Below are 22,047 nucleotides of genomic sequence, written 5' to 3'. Positions count from 1 at the left end.
TTGCAGTCTAAAAGTAAGCTCGAGCTTTTCTGGTCAAAATGGAAATCATGATTCAAGTTTACCACCTCATCAAGTCGCGTTTTCAACAGCACAGAAGCCACTGGGGGAGTGGATTGCATTGCAAATCATAGTGCCAATTTACTTTCGAAATCTATGGTTTAGGTGACGCTTACTTGCAAGTAGTTGGATCCTTGACCTTTATTTGGGAAGACGCAGTGTTTAACCTGCTTCTCGAAGATGGAAGGCGTTGACTCACTCTCCGTGCCTGACTTCCAACTGATATCCTAGCTGCTTGTACTGTCGTGTCGCGTAGATGGTAATGCATAGTTATTGCCTGTTTTGCTTGTAGGATCTGCCCGAATATAACATTTTAAGTGTAAAGGATGACCTAGCTAAGATCGCCGAGTTATTGTGATCGGCAGGAGCCGACTAATGGCTGGCGAAATACAGGAGAATAATGAATCATCGGGTTGATGAGAACGCTTCGACAGCCACAACCGGTTCCGACCTTCTTGGGGCTCATCAGATAGGCCTAGCCCTCAAGTTCCTATCAACCCTACGTCCTACTTGAACCAAAATTTCACAGAACACAACAAACATACACATTAGCACACGAATCTGATCTCCGCGGGAGACACGGCTGCATCCCAGTTGAAATTCTCATTTGTGCTACCCTTCAGTTGAATGTCCTGTAGGCTTTTTTGACGTTGGTGCGATTTTCGAGATATCGCAGTATATTTTCATGAACGAAATGACCCATAAGTTTGATGCGAACTCTCCGAAACCACCGCCAATTTTGGCTCAAGTAAATCGTAAAGTTGACGGGAAAACTCGGGGACCACCCACCTTGAATTCCAAGAAGGATAAAGCTGTTCATAGACTGCTGAAGATTTCTAAGCACACTCATGAGTGATTTCCTTCATGGGAAAATACTGCGATAAATCGAATATCGTACCAAATGAAACACGGAGTATCTTCTATGCAGCACAATTAGTTGAAGAACACCAGAAAAGAGAGTTTCAGCAGCGATTAATGTGGATCTCCAGTAAAAACTATATTGATACCCATTTGAGTGCATTTGTCGAATCACGCGAACATCGTTAAGAGTCAAACTACCGTCTGTGTGAAGTGAACTGATGAATGCTGTTAATGTGAGGCGAAAGAAGACTGATTCGGTTTAGTGAAGATAGACACTGTGCCTAGTTAACGAGCCACAAACAGGGTATAATCGATAAGGAGTTGTTCGCTGATTCTGACCAATCCTTCCATACTCATTACATCAAGACACTTCATGCCTTTTCTAAATAATCAAGGTTTAAGTGAAATAGAAGTCCATTTTAGACCAATTATTCACTAAGGAATGGAGACGGTAATTCTGTTTTTTTTTACAGAGATGTAAAACAGCTTTTCCTGCAACAACCTTGAAGACGAAACAAGACAAAGCACTTTTGTGGCATTTCCTGTGCCTATTTCACTATGTTCAGTGCGTCGTGCAAAACTGCCCTATTCTGTTCCACGTGTGATCTCTTCTTCTAACGTGAATCACTGGATATTCTTCGTTTGGAGGGAAAAATCTCCTCCGAGGTGTCCATTGCAGAAACTTGCGACAATTAGATCGAGTGACCCCCAGGGATTAAGGGATTAGACTTATACTTTAGTTTACCTTGATGGTCCTTGTTGGAGCATTTACGTACCGGCGCACTGACCACGAATTCAGAAAACGGTTTACAAAGTTTTCGAACTACGGGAGGGGATATCAGGTTTGCTGAAAGGCCACGAAAAACTCTTCCACTGTTCCATTTTTTATAATGAGAATACTTAGAATTGCGCTCACAGAGGTTTCTAGAATGATATCGACCCGCGAACACTATCTTTCGGCTACAAGTGGCTACTCTGCAGCATGACTGGTCTGCACTCCGACGGAACACAACCCAGCCACCTGACCCAGGAGATAACTTCGAAGATGGAAACTCCACCATCATTTTGTGGTATTTTTCCTTCTCTGAGCAATTAATTAGAGTTCATAAGCAACGGATAGAAACCGAATTTCAAAGGACTTAGGGCGACGGACTTGGATGAAGGCTTCGACGATTGGAAAATGGCACTTGGGAAAACAATTCACGATGGATAAAAATGACTGGGGATGTCAAATATCTGCGCAGTTAAAAAAACATCAAAATTTTTAAGTCGCTCAATTAATAATGCAACAATACCCGTGAAAAACCAGTTAGGTGACGTACGAACGTAAACAACGGTCAAACGTGAGTACACTCCGTCCAAGTATGTTTGTGAAGCACGGGGATAGCCTTCGGGTGAAAATTTCAGTCGATAAACTAAGCTTTTGTTACAGAGAGCTATTGGGTTTAGACTTCTAAATTTGACCATTTATTTCACGGAAGGAATGTCTATAACGTCTTATGATGAAGGCTAGACTCCTAGTTTGCATCTCAATATAAGAACTATTCGCTCTGATTGCATCGAGTAACTGAGTCCCACGGGATCCTCACATCAAACTGTTTTTGAGCACTCCGTTTCTAACAAGTATGTTTACTTTTGGAGACTGACCCGTTCTAATCTGCCGTCGTAAAACCTACATTCTTGTTCTGCCATCGTGAAGATACATATAGGAACGGCAGATTTGGAGAACCAACACTGAATTAGCATATTTTTCACTTATTGTCACGTCGTATCAACGCAAACTTAGCTGATATATTTTGTTCCTAGTGGTAGTCAGAGCGTTCTCACAAGTTTCTGGAGGCAGCTCGTAAACACACGCGGGTGTAAAAGTGGGCAGATTAGGAGATGCACTCAAACCGGTTGTCATTAAACGCATCATGATATTGGAGCAACAACAATCTGATTAGCAAAATTAGATTAACACCCCTGAGAGACAGAATGAGGAGGGAGAAGGGATGTTCAGTCCCGAAGCACCCTGTGGTGTGAAAGTTGGATGACGAGGCAGAGTGGATGTTAATCGCTGACAGTCGATGACGGAACTTCTGAGACTGGTGTCTGTTTTGTCTAAAATGATCGGTTAGTAGGGTGTTTGTTGCTTATCCGGAAGTTTTGGCGACAAGAGAGCTAGTTTCATAATCGATCACTGGAGCATGAATATTGATTGGGGCTGAGGGACTGTGTATACTCTTCCTAGATTTGAGAATTATGTTATCATATGGTTTGAAAAGCATGTAATAAGTAGTACTGCTCACAGCTAGGGAGTGGTACAGCCCAGAAACAGAAGTGTGGTTTAAGAAAGAAGTATAGTAGCGAGTTCGGGTACTACTAGGAACCTTCAGTGAGTAGTATACTGTAAGTAGTGTGCCATGTCAAAACAAAGAATTATTAATTTACCAAGAGCAGCAGGTGCAGTCGATTTTAGTACGCCCACAGGGAATCGAATGTTGGTCAAATGGGCATGAGTCCCCGGGTTGGTGCACTCGAATCGAAGCATTTACTAAGACAAAGTAGTGCCCCCCAGATCGTAAGCTTTGGAAGGAAATCCGCAACGTTCTGAGAGTGAGTGCAACCTGAAAAACAAAAATATATGAGCGAATGCCTGTTGACTGTCCACCCAGGACTGCTTCTCAAACTGTACGGATTTACAAAGAACTAAGCCAAAATCGTGAATCTCGATATTTTCGTTCAATTGTGCACTACTTCGTACCACAAATGGTTCAGATTACGCCTGCTCATTGAACAATGTGTGCAAACAGCGCTGGCTACTTGTGCTCTTGCCAAAAGAAACCGCATTCCCGGTGGTACGGTTTTGAACTCAAGGAAATCTGAGACCGTCAGTTCGACAAAATTACTCTTTAAATATCTTGAGGCAGGGCTGCGTCTACGAAACTCTTGCTTGGGGATTCGTGAAGGGGACTCAGTTTGGCTCAATGTAAGGGAATAAGATGCGAAGGAGAATCAAAGAAGACTGATTTGCTGTCACTCGGTCTTTATTGCATGCAAGTTTGAAGTGGTAATGGGATCAAAGTTATCTCGGACTTGTGGCGGAACAGTGACGGTCTATCCTTCATTCCGATTAAGTTGATTTGCCAACTTACAAAGGAACGCATAACTCCTCGCGACATCGCGGAATTGCGGGGCAATATTCTGCTTGGTACAATGACTAGGGGCTGTCGACAATTTGAAAGCATTTTATTCACTACTACCAAGTTAGTGGAAGAAATTTCACTGTCGAATCACTAAATGGAATCGCTCAGGATACAAGCTATATGTGCAAGACAGGATGTAAGACACAAGAGTTTTACGCTTAAAACGGACCTATCACTAGAAACCGGCTTGAGTTTGGTTCCGCCTAAAAGACTAACAGCAGCCGTTTTTCTATCGAAATCTCACTCTGCAATTAAAGTCAATTTATACCGGAAGATCAAAGCACGCCAAGATGGCTGCTTCTCCCTGTTGTTTCCTCACAAACGGGACTTCCGTTGTTTTTTATCTTTGAGGAGGAATTTACCATTCATTCACGGAATTATAGTGGATTTGTCGTAGGTGGGAATAATGTCAAAATTGTCCCGACTCCGAATCTTCTTTATCTCTGGGCGAGGGGCATTGTAGTGAGTAATCAAGCAAGAGGAAGTATGTTGCAGGTATATTATCCCTTGCTAATGGAGCTGGAAGTATCGTCCCGAAATTAGCCGTCAATTCTGTGGAACAAAAGTGAAGCTGATAACCAATCAGCAACTATATTTCAAGGTGATTTCACTGTAGATTACGTGAACACTGGTCACCAAATGACCACTTTAGATTTTGGCAGCACTTATACTCATAGAGAGCAAAGGGTGAATAAAGGCCTCAATGAAGACTTCTATGAAAACCTAATGTAGGCAAGCAGAAATCACGAATGAACGGTAGCAAAGGGTTATCAGCTGCTATATACACTGGTATGTTATTTGACTTTTTGGCCACCGGAGAGAGCCAAGATCGATGCTAATGAGGACTGCCTGTATGAACAGGTCACAAAGGATGACATGACGTGCATGGATGCGTGTAAAACAACACACCGACCAATGGTGCACATTAGACAAGGTCATCTGTTGACCGCCATTGAAGGACGACTGGCAGGCCTCAACAAATGTGAGTAGGCACGTACTATCTCGCCAAATACTCTCAGTTGCACACTAATTTGGTCTTGAAGGGAGACTCAGCTGAGTCCAGCCGAATTTCTCGTTTAAAATGATCTTCAACTAAACGTGTCACGCAAGGTCATCTCATGTTTCAGCTGGCATGGCGTTTGACATTCGATTTTCAATAACCTTATGAGTAGTGCATTACGCCCACGCAAAGGAACTGTTCATGTGAGGAGTCGATTAAGCCTATCACCATATTAGCTATGTTCGAAGCCCGGAAGTCTAAGAGAAATCCAGTGTGAGTTACAATACTGTTGAGCTCAGACTTTTTATGCATATCGCAACTAGAGATCCCATGGTACCCCATCTGTCCCATAAACTGTATACTCCGCATAATCTGAATTTGGAGCAGTTGTTCCATAACATTTGCACCAGTTGAAGAGAATCCTACTGAGAATCTTCGCGTGGACACCCCGAAGTAGCCTGTGTGCTGCATGTTATGTGAGAGAATACTAATATGTCGGCGACTTAGAGGGACTCCACCGAGTCTTCGGCTTCAGTAACTATATCATACACAGGAACTCAAAGGTAAACATTCAAATAGATCGCTGTTCGAGTTTGGGGTTGACCTTCTCAACTACGCCTGTCGAAGGAACACCAAATGGAGAGAAACCGGTTATGCTCTTCAGCAATCATCATATACTGTTTATACTAGAGGATTAACGCAGTGTTTGTCATGAAAAACCCGGTAACACACTGGTAGAAGTAGGGTGGAAGCATTCACACTTGTGAGTTGTCTAGGACTTTGCTACTGTTATTCTATAGACCAGCGCATCTTTACTGCTTGACACCGACGCTTAGCAAATACACTCCTCAAGAGCAGATAAAATTCTTTCACGCTGTGTTGGTTGATAGCGTGTTCATTGCTATGTGATAACGTTGCCCGGGGTGCTGATACATAATTCCACTTAGAGAGTCATCATCGTCGCCGACTGTAAGAACTGCGCACTTGTCGTACAGTGGTTGTAGCTGCCACAGTTTCGTTCACCGATGGTTTGGGGAGGTGGGGTAGTTAGCTGCGCGTTGAAGATAGGAGTTGATAAATTCATGCGCAAATAAGGGACTGTCAGTGGACTGCTAAGCGGGGGATTAAGAATCCAATAACTTGGATGAATGAACGCGACTGAGAACGCGACTGGGCCATGTCTCTAAACACTGGTGTGGCCCATCTCGAGGTCCCCATTCAGGAAGACGGCAATGGCCGGAACAGATGAGATTGCTGGTAATGACTTATATACTTCGCTGTCAAATCATTGTTTCACTTCCTCTGAGTCGTTTACACCTTGATCGGTTTGAAACCAATAACACCCCGTTACAATGGATCTGCCCAACGAAGCTCGCTCAGTTAGAGGCGTCAACTGAAGAGGAAAACCCCAACAGGGATAGGAGATTTCGAGAAATACACTCATTTGCAAATCAATTTGGTTTTCACGAGAGACTCAACTGAATCTCTCGGTTATGGTATTCTACAACTGAATGTGCTGCACACAGGCCGCCTCATGATTCAGTTGGCACGATTTTCGAGCTACCGCAGTATATTTCCATAAAGGCTGACGGAAAATCGGGGGCTGATGAGCCCAAAGAAGGACGAAATCGGTCGCGGGCTGTCGAGGAGTTTTCAACGACCTTGTGAGTAGTTAACTTTATGAAAATAGGAAATTTCGTTTGATCCCACCAATTTGTACTACTCATAATAATACATCGTTTCTAGTAAGGAAATCTCACAAAACAGAACCAGAAATCACACATCCTAACTGTTTCTATTGAGAAGCGCGTGTCCACAAAACATCATAACTGGTCATGTAAACATAACAACAAATTCAGAACCAGTTACGAATAAAAAAATGGGGATGAAGTCAATGTCGCATGGACCCCATTGTTATCCATAGTAGCTCTGCTAGTTAGCTTCACCTCAGTGCAGCGTCACGTTAAACTTAGGGCAAATTTCAGGAATAAACGCGAAAGAATAAGGGCAAACAACGTGATTGTCAGGACAGGGTTAGTGTCCGCCTGAACAACTCTCATTTGACATAGCGAAAACCGAAGTGTCGGCAAAGATTCATGGGTATTTTTGGATCAGCTGACATTGTTTTGCCTGCAGCATGTATTGTTGGACGATTTTTCATATGGTGACCTTGAAAGTCCTTTTTAAAGATTTCCGGGTTTTTGTAATTGGACAGCGTTTCGCCTGAGAAATTAGCTAACCTTCTGACGAATTATCCCAATCTCGTAATTTCTGAGGCTCCATTGTTCGAAGCACACGACTGTCATCTAGCCAACGCTGTTAATGTCGATATTTCATCTAATCATATTTTATCCGTAAGCATCTTTATCCGCTGAGACTGACTGTCAGACTTATGATGATCCACACGACTCATTTGCTATCCTGACAGATGAACATTAGCGGCGTGTGGTAAGTGCCCAGTTGAAGAGTCTGAATACAAACCTAATGAGGCATATAATGCGACAAAATAGTTCCATTCAGATTACACCTAAGGAGAGTGTCTAAGTGACAGAACCTGACAGAACACTGAGTCTCCTTTGCGACAGTTCCTGTTTATGTTTATTACCTTTGTTCTTGTGTGTCCAGTTCACACAAGTATTAATCTTTCAAAATCTGATCTACCAAGATATTATTGACGAGGATTTTCCATCCAATTCAGGAAGCATGCTTCAGAAGCTCGGAGGATCCAATCACCAAAACTTCAAGATATTCTGCAAACTGTCTATCACCTGTGTAGATTACGCTCAGTGGTCTCTGGATTCGCGAGAGTTGGATGAATTCTGAAGCTATGACCGTAACGGCAAGGGCCTCGTATGAAACAACCTTGACTGATGTCCTTACGTTCTTATGTTTAACGCTCCACTATCAAACGATCTCGATGCGACAAGTACTTGAAAACAGTGATTGGTTTGTGACACTTTTACGGCAGAGCCACTAAAATGTCAGTTCTCATGTTAACATCCAAATGAGAATAGAAAAATGGAATACCCAAGTCTGCAAACGGTGAGTTTTCGCATGGATATTCAATAGTCCTTTCTATATTCGTTGTCACATCAAACCACCAATGGAGGTATATTGTTCTGTTTCAACCGTCACGTGTGACGATGGAGAGCACCATCAATCGGTTCCACTGGCTCTTGGGAGATTATGCCGCTGTCAACAAGACATTCAGCTGGAATTATCCGTTATGGCTTTCCAAATTGGATTATATCTTCATAGCATCAGTAGATTTCGCCACATACGTACAATTTGGTGTTTAAGTGGGACCTGGGGGTGATGAAAGCTATTTGACGACCGTTGACAAGAATAAAACTACTACTGGGATTTCGAAGGGTTTTCAACTACTTTAAGAGCAATGTAACCTGTCAAGAATCGAGAATAGCGGAGTTCTTATCTAATACGTCGGAATTTTAAAATTCTGGCCAGATTTGGGCCCAATTTCTTTTCTTTGGAAGTATTTTCTACGATTTCTTTGGACAAGACAGTACAAAAAACATCTTCATGTTAGGATTGACCAGCAACCGATTCCAATAGATGAAAGTAGAAAAGCGTAATATTCGTACTTTTTCCCATTTCATTGCATTATATTAATCATAGTGAAATTGGTCATTTCTCCAGATGTCTTTAAATAAGTGGGCATGAATATTCCTCGTAAAGGCGTCATCACGGGACAGTCAGTCCACAAGGTAATGGGTGACTGGGAACATATTCATCAAGTCTCAGCTTGTTGTGATCTCTGGTCAGAAAAAGTGCAACCAAATACAATGGTGTGTTAAGTCAGAGTTAACCACTCTAATGTTTTCGTTAAACAGGTTGCCTTATCAAGTAGGTACCCAATCAAAAAGAGGAAAGTTTTGTCACCGGATCGAATCCACGTCAAGTCTGAGTGGTTGATTGGGAATCAGCATGAGGTGTTGATGCATGAATTGTGATAGGTAAACTGACTGAACAATTACACCTAAACATGTCGACCATCATTGGCAATTTCCGCATCAGACAAAAAAATAATCTCGCTAACTTTTAGATCGTTCATTCAACCACCATCACCACCACCGTGCTCAGCTTCTCTATCTCCTCTCACTCAATGAGAAGCCGCGTTAAATCGATACATTTCGTTTGGTAGTCGGGCACGAATAGTGGAAGCAGCTTCCGGTGCTCATAAAACACTCCGGGAACATGAGAATAAAGTTGCCAGTGGCCGTGACCGTTCGTCTCGGTAATTTGGTTGAACAACGCAACATTTGTTACAAATTGGTGTCAGCCGAATTAATTTCACAGTTCTTAGGTGTCTGCATGTATGCTCCAGATTTTCTGTAGGTCGGAAGGTGTGCACTTTGTTTCAATCTATGGATGAAGGCGTGACAGCTAATCATGTTTTCAAACAGCACGCGCGGGCTCACTTTTTCGTCCGCATCGGTGTGCGTGCATCCATGTGTGTGCGTGCGTGCGTGTGTGAACCTCGCTAAGACGATAACCCAAGACGAACAATCACAGACTTCATAACAAGTTAGACACTGGCATTCTTTCCTTGCTCTATCAAGCACGTATGCCATCCTTGAGACTTGGGGGGAGATGAATGGAACGGACATGTCTGAAGCAATTCCCAAGTGTGAGCGGGTGTTCAGGTCGAACTCATCTCGTCACCCGTGAGATGTCAGCTCCAGTTGGGTTGAAATGTTTTGGACCAGATGATGTCCGTTTAGCTGCAGAGGAAGAATTCTCAAATCTTATTAGCCTAGTAAAATTCTACCCATGTGGCTTAAGGACGGACAAGCTCTTCTGATTATGTCACAACCCCCGTACAAATTGGCCGGATCTCTCAGTTACATGTCTTATAGAAAACAACTAACATGGTGTCTGCCCTGCACTGAATACAGTGGACACAAACATTAGCTGCATGCGTCGATGTACTACATTGAGCTTGTGGTCCTAAACAAAACTGTTGTTCCTCCTTCTGTGGGGCAAAGTACATCGATCCCAATTCTTTGTACCTGCCTCCTTCCATGCTCAATGTCAACATTTTTCTGAAAGACACGGTGGACCAACACTCGACAAATACACTCATTTGCATATCAATTTCGTTTTTACGAGAGACTCAACTCAATCTCTCGTTTATGATATTCTACAACCGACTATGCTGCACACGGGCCGCCTCATGTTTCAGTTGGTACGATATTCGAGACATCGTAGTATATTTTCACAAAGGAAACTACTCACAAGGTTGCTGAAAACTCTTCGACATCCCACGACCGGTTTCCCCTTCCACTTTGGGCTCATCAGGTAGGCACAGTCCCCGAGTTTCCGTCAACCTAATGTTCTACTTGAACCCAAATTGGACTGTTTTCGAGAAATACACTCATTCACAAATCAATTTGGTTTTCACGAGAAACTCAACTGAATCTCTCATTTATGATGTCAACTTTGTTTATATGAATCACCATGGACACCAAGTGAAATTACTTCTTCCAAGCTTGGAACCCTGTTACTGTTCAACGAAATCACGGTTTTTAAGGTCGAAATCGATTGAAAACGCGCATAATATTGCTGTTCATCGCAACCTCATAAAAATGTATACCTTCTCTTCCACGGTGGTGTTACTGACATAAACAAAGAGCCGCTACCGCGATCACCTTTGTTCACGCACAAATTGCCTTGACAATTGAAGGATTGCATTAGTGACATTCAAAAAACTGCTCAATATGTTTTGTGGAATAACCGTCACACAAATCAACAGCCATCGTAGTGTAGCCACAAGCGGTCACACTTCATGACTCAGCTGGTTTCAGACAAATAAAATGCAGTCTACATCGCCTGACACAACGCTACCTGCAAGGTTGATGAAGGTTGTTCCATTGCCTGATAATCGTTTTGTCCATTTCATGGTACATCAAGATGGTGCGGTCCTCAAGGTTCCGTCAAACTTATTTTTTACTGAAACACATGGGCAGAATTACACACTCACAAATTAGCCGGCTGTTAGCCAGGCACTCATCTGAATGTCCTTAGAACCTCTCGAAAGTGATATTTTTAACTGAATGTGCTGCCCAAAGGTTGTCTTATGTCTCGGTTGGCGGGATATTTGGAACAGCGAAAAAATTCACATGAAACTTATAGGGTCGATGAAAACTTGTGGACTACTTACTAATGGTTGCGCCTTTCTTTGGCGAAATAACTTCAGAAAACCTCGGAAATTTGGCCTGCCCGGTGAACCCGAAGCGTCACCTACTCCAGCTCATCCTTTTTCCCCTATTTTTGGTCTGGTGACGACCAAAAGGCTTTTTCTTCCGATTAGAAATTTTTACTCTACTCACCAAATACCGTATACATCCTTCATCTGCGAAGGTGAATGAAATTCGAACGAATAGAGTTTACCTACTACATACCGGACAGGTGGGGACAAGGCGACAGTGAATTGTCCATATTTTTCCTTATTGTTGTGAGTAGCATTCTGAGGAGGGGAGTGTTTTGATGTCTTGAATATCGTGCGAAGCAAGATCTGTGATGGCCTTCATGTAGTACATCTGGTTGAACAAATTTATGTACGAGAGTTTCCGGCGAATTCCAGTTGAGCCTGTTTGAGCGCCAAACTAATTTACAGATTAGCTTTCTCGCAATATACTCGCAATTTGGTGTTGAATTGGAAAAAAATAATTGAAAAATCTTTTGGATTTCGCCCACCTGATGGACCTCAATAATGACTGGATCGGTAATGGACTGTCCAGAGTTCCATCGATCTCATGCATAGTGAGCTGTAAAGCAAAGTGCTCCATGCAGTTGTGAATTGCTTGGTGCCTATGCAAAATGGGAATTCAGGTAAACTAACCAAATTTCCATCTTTTATAAAACCTATCATTAGTGTGAACCCTCCCTTAAAGTGGACAATCTTAAGGTCACCTGAGACCTAATTTACCAGTCATGATCCGTTTATTTGCTGTTTGTAGATGTCCTCCTCATAGGATGCGGGCAACAGTACACGGAAGTCACTGTTTTTGCCATGAACATTGCATTATTAAAATCGTAAGCTGCGTTCGTCTGTGCTAGAATGATGAAGTGTGTTGGTGGGGTGAAACTCTAAGTAAGCCATATTTTCGGTATTACCAATATCAGTGGAATGCTTTTCCCATAACAAGTTCGTCTCCCATTGACCTACCTCTAAGTCGTATTCACTTGTCTTCAGTTACTGAAGGCTTGCCTAGTCGGAACAACATCCCAGGGTAGTTCTAGACTTTGGTGTTGCTAAAATTCTGGCCGGAAGATTTTGGACTCAGAGTATCGTAAGTATGTTCGCTTCTGCCAATGCAGAATTTCTTGCTGATTCCCGATGTTTACAAGTTGTCATACCACAGACTACCACAGAAAATCACATCAACAGTAATTTCCCCCGACAGATCAGTAGTTAACCAACACACCCCCTCTCCAAGATAAGAAGAATGACGAGGAAACATGAGTACGGCTTTTTGGTGAAAGAGCAGAGGTGTTTATAGTGAATATCAGACTTTTATAAGTCTCATTTTAGTTGTTCTAAGAAATGTTGGCAGTCCTTTAAGCCTTGACAGTAAGAAATATCTTGATATTAAGTCCTGAAAGGTGCACTCAAGGTGAGCATATATATATATATATATATACATATATATATAGTTGAGCGAATGAGGCAGATGGAACTGTTGAATCCACTTCAAATATTTTTTTGTGTTAGTCTTAAAACTCACGATGAAAGACGGTTATCAGTGAGCTTTATCTGTCGAACGAAAGTTGCTTTGAGGGAGAGGGTAGTAGAATTCGTTCGTTTTCCACTAACCAACACCTGGACTTTACTAATTTACGCAGTTTTACACACTACAGGCCCGTTTGCACAATGCTAATACCGCCACGATCGAACAGATGACATCCTCTACTGGATGACCGACGTTCATTGGCACCCAAATACAACCGGGTGATGTGTAATGACAAAAGAAATCCAAGATCACTAGTACAACCATGGGAAAACCAAGACATCGCAACGATTGAACCTGACAGTGTCTGTAACAAAATAAACTCAGTTTTACTGTTGGAAATCGATTGGTAACGGTTTAGGTGGCTATACAGTACGAAAAATTTTGCGGAAGCCCACATGTTAAAGGTTTTTTTGTTATGCCCGAAAACAGTGTTCAGTACTCCCACTCTAACGCTTGCGTTACGCTTTGAGTTGATCATTTCATAGGTTACACATGTGAAGTTTCGTTTTTGTCTTCTCTCTGAAGTGGATTTGGACAACAAGTTAGTCTACCCATATTGGTTGTGAGTCTGGCCACCAGCTCGCTTAAGATCAAAATATCACCCCAAAAGTGATGACCAAGTTAGCGTTGATCGACCGATTAGTTACAAGTAACTCGGTGGATGTTATTAAACGCAGAGCTATGGATATCATTACATCTCCAGTTGTTTCACTTGTTGCTGATTACATACATCTTTTGCGATGCGGGCTCTCAAAGACAGACCCCTGGAAACGGCGGCTGTTTTAAAAATGTTACGGTAACATTCGTCATCAAACAGGACTGGCAAATAACCCTAATAGAGAGAGAATCCACCAAAGAGAAACCCGGCAAACTATTTCCGTGCTTAATTTTGGCTAGGGAGGAAAAATTTACAGCCATTACTCTTCCACACTGACAAGAAATTCCGTGCTTCGCAAACGATATCCAAGTGTGGTACAGATTTATGGATCATGTCTGACCAAACTTGGTACTCTGTCTATATACCGTTTTTTGAAGGCACGTTGTTAAGCTCATCTACGACGCTTACTCTGACAGAAGAAACAAACAAGGAGAATGTGTAGTCTTGCACGGATTATCGACTACTTCCCGGATAACAACATCCTCCCTAAACAGTGGTCGGGCAATCTCCATTTTGAGGACAAAGGTCAATGTCTTGGCATGCGGTCGCTGCCATTTGGCTCTTCGGCAATTTCACACGGTTCGGCAATAAAGCAAATTTATCGCTTACACAATTACAACCGTCATTTTCCAGCGATGATTTACTCCAACACTCCCACCATTCGTTTTAATTCCTTTAAGCTACTATGAGGAGCGGCAGCAGCAATGAGCGCATTATTTCCTTAGAGGGGTTAAATGGCAGATTATCGTCGACCGTGCGCGTGCCTTGTTTTGTTCCGCACTGGTATTTGTCCCATTTCCCAAGTAGCATAATTTTCCAGAACAAGGATTAATTGTACGTGAACTTCCTACTTGGTCCGATGCATCCTGTCGTTTTTGAAAGGGGAAGAGCTCGATTGTTTATGGCGGTGTGTGTGCGTGTGTGTGTGTGTGTGTATGTTAAAATCCGATCAGTTTGTCAGTTGAGGTGTAAAAGTTGCCACGCCGGTTTTCTTCCGATGAGCACTGAGTGATTCGGACTTTGCTTTGTCAGACAAGGGGTGTGAAACAGCAAAAGCGACTGAGCTAGACGTCATGCCAATGCCACCACAAGATGAGTCCCGTGGGGATCCTCATAGAACAAATGAATGCTGTTGCCGCCACTCGCGCACGTCTTCAGCTACACAGACGGTTTGACAACACAGGTTTCCACTCGACTGGATTTCGATTTTTGATGAATCTCGGATTCCGACTGTCTGCCCCTAATCCCGCAAAACGATGTGGATGATGAAAATGATGAGGTGGATTTGAGGTGGACAAAGCTGCCGGAAATCTGCTTGCTAGAGGTTTTGTTAAAACTATTTTTAATGAATAAAATAATTCATTCATACGTTAGACAATATAGACGCGATATTACTAAGAGATCAAAAACTATAAATAAGTGAATGTACTGCTCTAGTTTGGGAACCACAGAATCGAAATGTTGGTAAAAAAAACTCGTTCGAAAGTTAGGATGTTAGTAATAAATAAGCGGAATCGGGTGTGATGGAATCCGTCGATATTATTCTTTGACCGACTGAGTTGAACGATGGTCACTTGATAGTTCATTTGGACTACTATCTAAAATGTCGATATATAGAGATGTATGAATATTTTACTCTGAAACAATACTACTTACAAGGCCGTGGGTTGACAAACAGCTTCTATCAATCTTATGGTTGGTAACATTGAAGACACTAAAGTTTTGATGAGATTTTAGAGTTTGAAATCCGTATTTTGTTCTCTAATGAAGTTGTTCCTTACCGAAAAAAAGTAGTTGAGATCAACATAAGCTCACGTGACGATGATCTCATGGCCGATAGGCTGGTGGCATTTTATCCGTTTCAAATGATATTTATTCACGGTATCAGAAAACGAATAGCGAATGACTCCAATCCGGAAGGATAAGGGTTCTAAACTGTCTGGAGATTAATGAGGTATGCATTGTTGATACTTCCCAGTAAATATGAAGTAACTATCGAGTAGCTCGCGACATTTCAGCAAAATTATACCATCAGTGAGAGTGTGTAATTACCTCCTAAACGGATTCTAGCTGTTCCATCCTGGTCGCTCCATATTGGGGGATGAGGTATGTATCTTCCAGTACGTTGACATTTGAAATTCCCCACGTCTATTCTGTCCCTATTCGTAACTCCCGCTCCACTTGTGTGTTTAGTGCGTGTGTATGAACTGGCGTTTGTTTGTCCTTACCACTTCATTCATTTGACCTTGAGGTCATCCAGCCATTTGTGGTCAACTTTATGCACGTGTGACTGTATCACGTGGAAGCCTGTTTGCTCATTCGGTCGGTACCATTTGTCGTGGACGAGCATCTACTGTCAAGGTTTACTGTGCATTGATGTCCTACATTAATAGTGTCGTATGGAAGCTCAGTCGACCTTGCTTTACCTTCCCGGAGGTTCTGGTATTGCGCGTCACTCGAAGATACCGTTTGTCTGTTAAACTTGTTCATAAGGCAGAATTCATATACTTGTATATTAATGAATGTGTAATAATATACACAAGTAAAAATAATCCATCAACATCTCTTTGAATAGTGTGTTTCGTAGTCAGGAACAAAACATGAGGCATCCCTATTGCAGCATATTTAGTTGGGAAATTCGGCTAACGAGGTATTCGGCTTCCATCCAGGTAAGTCTTCCGTTAACACCAAGTGAATTTGAAAATAAGTGTATTTTACCACTTGCGTACAGTTTGGTGTGCAAGCCAACGATGAGGTTGGAGTAACCTCAAGGATGATTTCGCGAACAGAAAAAAAGAAACCGATAGCAGAAGCACAGTATGTTAGGACAAGAAGTTAGTCGTTCACGTCCTGGACTATCTGTTCTTTCTAGCATCCACTGGACAACTGGATAGCCGCAGAGAGTACATTGTTTCCTCCAAATTTGTTTGAGTTTAATCTGTAGCTTGTTGCTCTAAGCATTGTATGGCACAACCACTGATCAGCTATGTTCCATTTCACACCTTAGCAACCCACTGACGAGATCACCTCGATTGGTGATGAAACGATTACAACAAATTGTTCAGCTGAGTGAGCAAAACAACGGCCAGTCATCTAAAGGCTACACCGAATCGGTGTTATTTGTGTTCAAGAGTAGATCCGTAGCGCAATGTTTCTGGCTAAAATGATGGCACAGTTGTCCGCTCCTTTTACCAAGTATCGTTTGGGCAGAGCAGGCACTTGATAAAGTACCATCAGGAGCAGGGGATTTCTCAAGCCACTAACAGATGGAAGATCAGGTTTGCCAATCAGTAGACTATACTATATCACAGCATCAGTGTTCATAATTAGATGCTCCTTGCTTTTTAACAAAAGTAGCGGTTTTAAAAACGCGAAGTAGTCTGGTCTTCTTCTCAGGGATGTGAGGGAGAAGCGCTAAAGGAGGCTCACCGTTAACCGAGATGCGAAAGAGTTTGACTGTTTTGGGAAAACTGACGGGAAGTGGGAATTCCGCCCAATAAGCCATTGATCAGGTCAGAGCAGTCAAACTGTTAGCGAGTGGTCAGTTTGTCTGTCTAACTAATGGTTTGCCTCCATGGAAGAAATAGCTAATTACCAAGCCACAGAAGATGAATTTAACCTAACATTTATGGTATAGTTTTGGCTCAACCCTGGAAGTCTGTTGTACACGAGGCTTGTTCCACTCAATCGATTCATCTAAAGACCTCCTGTTGGTGCTTCAGAATCCAAAAACGTTTTATCCACAGGAAAATATCAATGTGCTATTTTGAACTATTTGGTAGGCGTTGTCCTAGATTTTTCTCTTCATCGAGTGGGCCCTGAGAGAAATGAGTAGACTGGAGAACCAACTGCATGCGGCGAAAACCGAATGAGTTAATTATGGAGAACAGGAGGTAAAAGCCTTGGAGTGACCTCTATAGAGCGCTCCCCCCAGCTGTAACCTAGCGTAACTCTGTAACTCAGAGGAGGAAGACAGGCGTCCGTCCCTGTGGTGTTGTGATAATTGGTCCATTGTACGGCCATCTAACGCACGAATCATTTAATATCTACAAGTAAGATAACAATAGAATCTCAGGCAGCTACACGCCTCATGTATGGATCGAGTGAATCTCACAGCATCTCAGACCTTCCAGCCATGAAGATTGAGAGATGGGCGCGTGGGAGGGTGCCTTGTGAAGAACGCCCGTTCGTGGACAGGTCAGCTACGAAGAAGTCGATAAAAATTGGTGTAAAAAAAGTCAAATGTATGATNGAAGAACGCCCGTTCGTGGACAGGTCAGCTACGAAGAAGTCGATAAAAATTGGTGTAAAAAAGTCACTTGAATGTACGATGGAATTATTCAAAGCCAGACGACCGTGATCACTGTCTAGGAATCAGGAAGAATCGTTGCGAACAACCATCACTTCTGTAGGAATTCCAGTGTGTGTATGTAGTGAGGATATATTTGAAGTTTCAGCCGGAATCTCACCCTTCAACTGGTGCAAGTCCTTGACGAAATGCCAAGCTCTGTATAGCTGTTTCATTCTTACTAGGTGTCATCCGCAACGCGCACCTAATAAATCCTCATTGGGGTTCAGAATCGAACTGTTTTAGCTAGTAGCTACACTTTCCGGAGGCGAATGTCACGCACTTAGAAAATAGGGTGATTTGTGGTGAACCACTGCTAATCGGCTCCCCAAGAGTGAAGCTTACGCTGCTTGTAGGATTTGTCTTAGCTAGGCAGATTACTCATACTTTGTTGGTAGTCAGAATTTCGAACGGCTGAACGTGCTTCCAGGGGTGTACCACGTCTGACTCCTCATCGCCAAGTTTGGTGTTGATTACGGTAGAGTCGCACTTCTTCGTTCGAACACCATCCGTAGTGTGAACGCAGTTCACACGTCATACGCTTTTGGAATCGTCACGGGCGAAAACAGAAGAAAAAACCGTTACGGCACCGCCAAATGTCGGCGACGCGTCAGGCACGTAGCGGCCCGCTTGTTAAAAGACGTGACCATCCATAGCCTGGCAACTAACAATCGATTATACCGCACACACTCTCCCGTGCTCTATGCGTTAGTTTCTATGATGGACATACCACCATCTTTCTAGACCAAATCAATGTTAAAAACGCCAAAACAGTTCCGGCCGCTCCGCCCCCTCCCTTTGCAGTCATCGCACCGCTTTAGAACACCGAATCACCGTTTCCGTGGCGTGTAATGAGGGCTAAATAAATCACCTCAGAATTTACCTGTGTCCATCGATAAATCGAAATGCGAAACAATTTGTGTCGGTGACAAACGGAATGAGAAAGTGATGTGAGTAACATGATTCTTATGGCGTCTGCATTGCAGGTGTTTCTTTGCTAAAAAAAACAATTTCTACACTGCTTAGCTATTTTACTTGATGTCAAAATAAACAACACCAACCATGGCCAGCCACAAAAGTCCATAGAAATCATCACTGTCTATTGCTGCCGGTCACAACGCTGAAAATTTCACAACTGAAGCAAACAAGGCCTTCGGACAACTAATTCGAAACAATTAGCCACAAAAATCTTTTTGTTCAGTAAAGAAGTATTCAGTTGACGTGATCCTTCATCGATTTCTCGTTGAACTTATTGACGCTCAACAAAGCACGTGGTTATCCGATGCTCACATTATTTTCTGGAGAAATCGACCATGCGAGGGGTCTTCTCATAAGAAGTGGCCTCTCATTTAAAGGTATCCATGGTCTGGCCAGATGGCAATAACTTGCACTTTTGTGTAGGTTTAAAGCACATATTTTCGACGCCATTTGTTTTCTCTCATCTATAAAACGATTCGCACTGAATATCTAAAGATATCACAAAACCTTTGATGAATTTAGCGAAATACACTCATTTGCAAACCAATTCGGTTCTGTGAGAGACTCAACTGGAACCCAGCTGAATCTCTCGTTTGTGATGTTTCCAGGCAACTGAATGTGCTGCACCAGCCCGCCCCATGTTTCAGTCGCTACGATATTCGGGATATCGCGATACATGTATATTCGCAAAGCACTGCGCATAAAGTAGCTAAAAATTCTTCGACAGCAGACGACCGGTTTCGCCCTTCTTGGGGCTCATCAGGTAGGCGCAGTCTCCGAGTTTCCGTCAACCTTATGTTCTACTTGAAACCAAATTGCGAAATACACTCGTTTGCAAACAAATTCGGTTCTGCGAGGGACCCACTTGGAACTCAGCTAATGTCTGTCCAATCAGCTGTTTGGATTCGGTTCATAAATCACACGCTTAAGTCACTGGAAATGAGATGATTCCAAATTTGTTTGCAAATGAGTGTATTTCACTAATTTCACGCAATTCGGTTTCAAGTAGAACATAAGGTTGACAGAAACTCGGAGACTGCGCCTATCTGATGAACCCCTTTGGTGATTTCTTTGAAACGAACTCAATAAGATATATGATGAATCGACCATTTCTGGTACGCACCATTTCAGGTTATACTCTTCATTTGAAACTACCAGAAAAGAGAACATATGTCCACATGAGGATGGAGTTTGAACCGACTTCCGGTTATGAACCTTGCTTGCTCCGTTCATCAAGGACTGCTTCATTCCCATTTCACCATCATGTATGACCATGATGTGTCACTCGACTTTCAAAAATAATCGTTTTCGAATCTTTACCGACCGGATTATGACAGGTTGAGTTATGCTGAAAGGACCAATATGCATATAAATAAAACGAACGAGTGGTAGACTACAATAAAGTGATGCGCAGCTTGAGTGAAATAGGCTCAGGAGACAAAAGCTCAGTCCGTGGGAAACATATACATGAATGCTAGGTTACTGCGGCCGCTCCATCACCTCGTTATTCACTGTCAGTATTGGTTTGAAGTGACAAAGAGGGCTAGGGCACCTGCAACAGTGGCTCCTTGGCTCACAGACCCGAGGATCAGACATTTGAGGTCACCGCCAGAGTGGTCAACAAAGAAGATACAAGAACAACTTTGAAACGGCAACCAGATACTCTGGATAGGGTCCATAGTTTCGATACCTTCACTCACATGCACAGACGTATAGCCGCAAATCACTCGGGATCCCTCTAGAGTCAACCAATTTGGGATGTGCTTCGTTCGTTTCCATGAATAGTAGTCTTTCAGCAAGACGATGCGCTGAAGACGACGCGCCTGAAGCAATAAATTACCACTGAGCAGTTTATTATGAACCCTTGAATACTCTAGTTCAAAAGTTTTCAGTATTTTCCTGTATTCTCGTACAGTGGGGGTTCTGACAAGTAAACTGTCGATAAAAATTTCTTCGCTGTCTTTCTCAACTAGAGTCAGTTTTCCACAGAGAGTGCTATCAAGCAAGTATTTTGTTTTGCACAACTTTCAGAAGATTCATTTACAACAGATTACGTCTCATTTTCAGACACCTCAGCTGAGTCGGTCTTGGGGTCAGACGTACTAAGAGGATACAGAACAAAACTGCGATTTTGCCTTCTGCCTGATGTTAAGACCGTTCAGCCTCGTATACACATGTACGCGTCCACAATAAACGCGTTGCAGTTTATGGGATAACTAAGGATTACGGTATATCGAAAACGTACAATCTTTCAAGCATCATCCATGAAACAAATGGTACCACACGTCGAAAACTTCGATGGTCTTCCTATTACGTTTATTTCCTGGAGAGACCATTCTCTAGAGCGAAGCCCTTCTGCCCGACTGCTTGAGACCTACCGAACGCTAAATGGGCTGTCCCCTAGCCCAAACAACTGGAGAAATCTCTTCACACAAAACCCATATCCATCAGTATAGCTTCGGTTGTTTGGGCCTCCCATACTTCTTCCATAATGAACTGTAAACAACCATACGTTCTTCGTACGTTTATGAAAACCGCTTTTATCGTCCTCAGGGATAATCACAGTGATATAGCATGGAAAAACTCGTCAGGGAGCAACTACACTATACATATCGGATGAACTCTCCCCAAGGGCTCAAATACGAGCCTGAACTTGTGGTGTGGATGTGAGTTCCCACTCTAGCAGGAGACATCTCCAATAGTTAGAGTAAGTCCGCACAGTTGGAATGAATGCCAGATAGGTGATAAACTAATGTGTCGCAGCACCAGGTGATATTCTCATTTAAGGCTGTGTGCACTAGCGACCTCCAGAGGCTGCAGTCATCTCTGGAGAGGACAACCACCAAACTATCCCACTGTATGACTTACATGAAAGAGTGGTGTTTGCAAAAAAACACTTTACTAATCGTACCTTATTTTAGCCCATTTCAGTGTCTTCTTTCGGTGTTTGGAGACGTTTCTGCATTAGTCCTGTCATCTGGAATTTTCCACAATTCCAAAGCTTACTGTGTAAAGCAATAAAACAATGAACTTATCGGGCATGACTCATTGACCTACCCCTCACCCAACCCCCTTCCTTTGACTTCTATTTCTCTAAAGTGTAGCCCCGATCTTAACCTTTTCCACGTGATTTCTGCTACCATATAAATTTGTGATGTATTAGCCAAGATGAACAATCACAGAAAACAAGCTTTGTTCGCTAC

At 42.7% G+C, this 22,047-nt stretch overlaps 1 protein-coding gene across 1 annotated transcript in view; it reads right to left on the bottom strand.

Annotated features, from left to right (window-relative positions):
* T265_01094 (hypothetical protein) overlaps nucleotides 1-22,047 on the bottom strand; it is a gene marked incomplete at both ends in the record, with an annotated part of 50,752 nt that overhangs the window by 22,132 nt on the left and 6,573 nt on the right. The window contains one exon of the mRNA XM_009165037.1: nucleotides 20,545-20,667. Coding sequence (XP_009163301.1) covers nucleotides 20,545-20,667 — 123 coding nt within the window. The remainder of the gene's footprint in view (nucleotides 1-20,544; nucleotides 20,668-22,047) is intronic.

This window comes from Opisthorchis viverrini (genome assembly GCF_000715545.1).
Source record: "Opisthorchis viverrini unplaced genomic scaffold opera_v5_11, whole genome shotgun sequence".
NCBI lineage: Eukaryota > Metazoa > Platyhelminthes > Trematoda > Opisthorchiida > Opisthorchiidae > Opisthorchis > Opisthorchis viverrini.
Note: the sequence above shows the minus strand (reverse complement) of the source record. Positions and strands in the feature narration are given on the sequence as shown.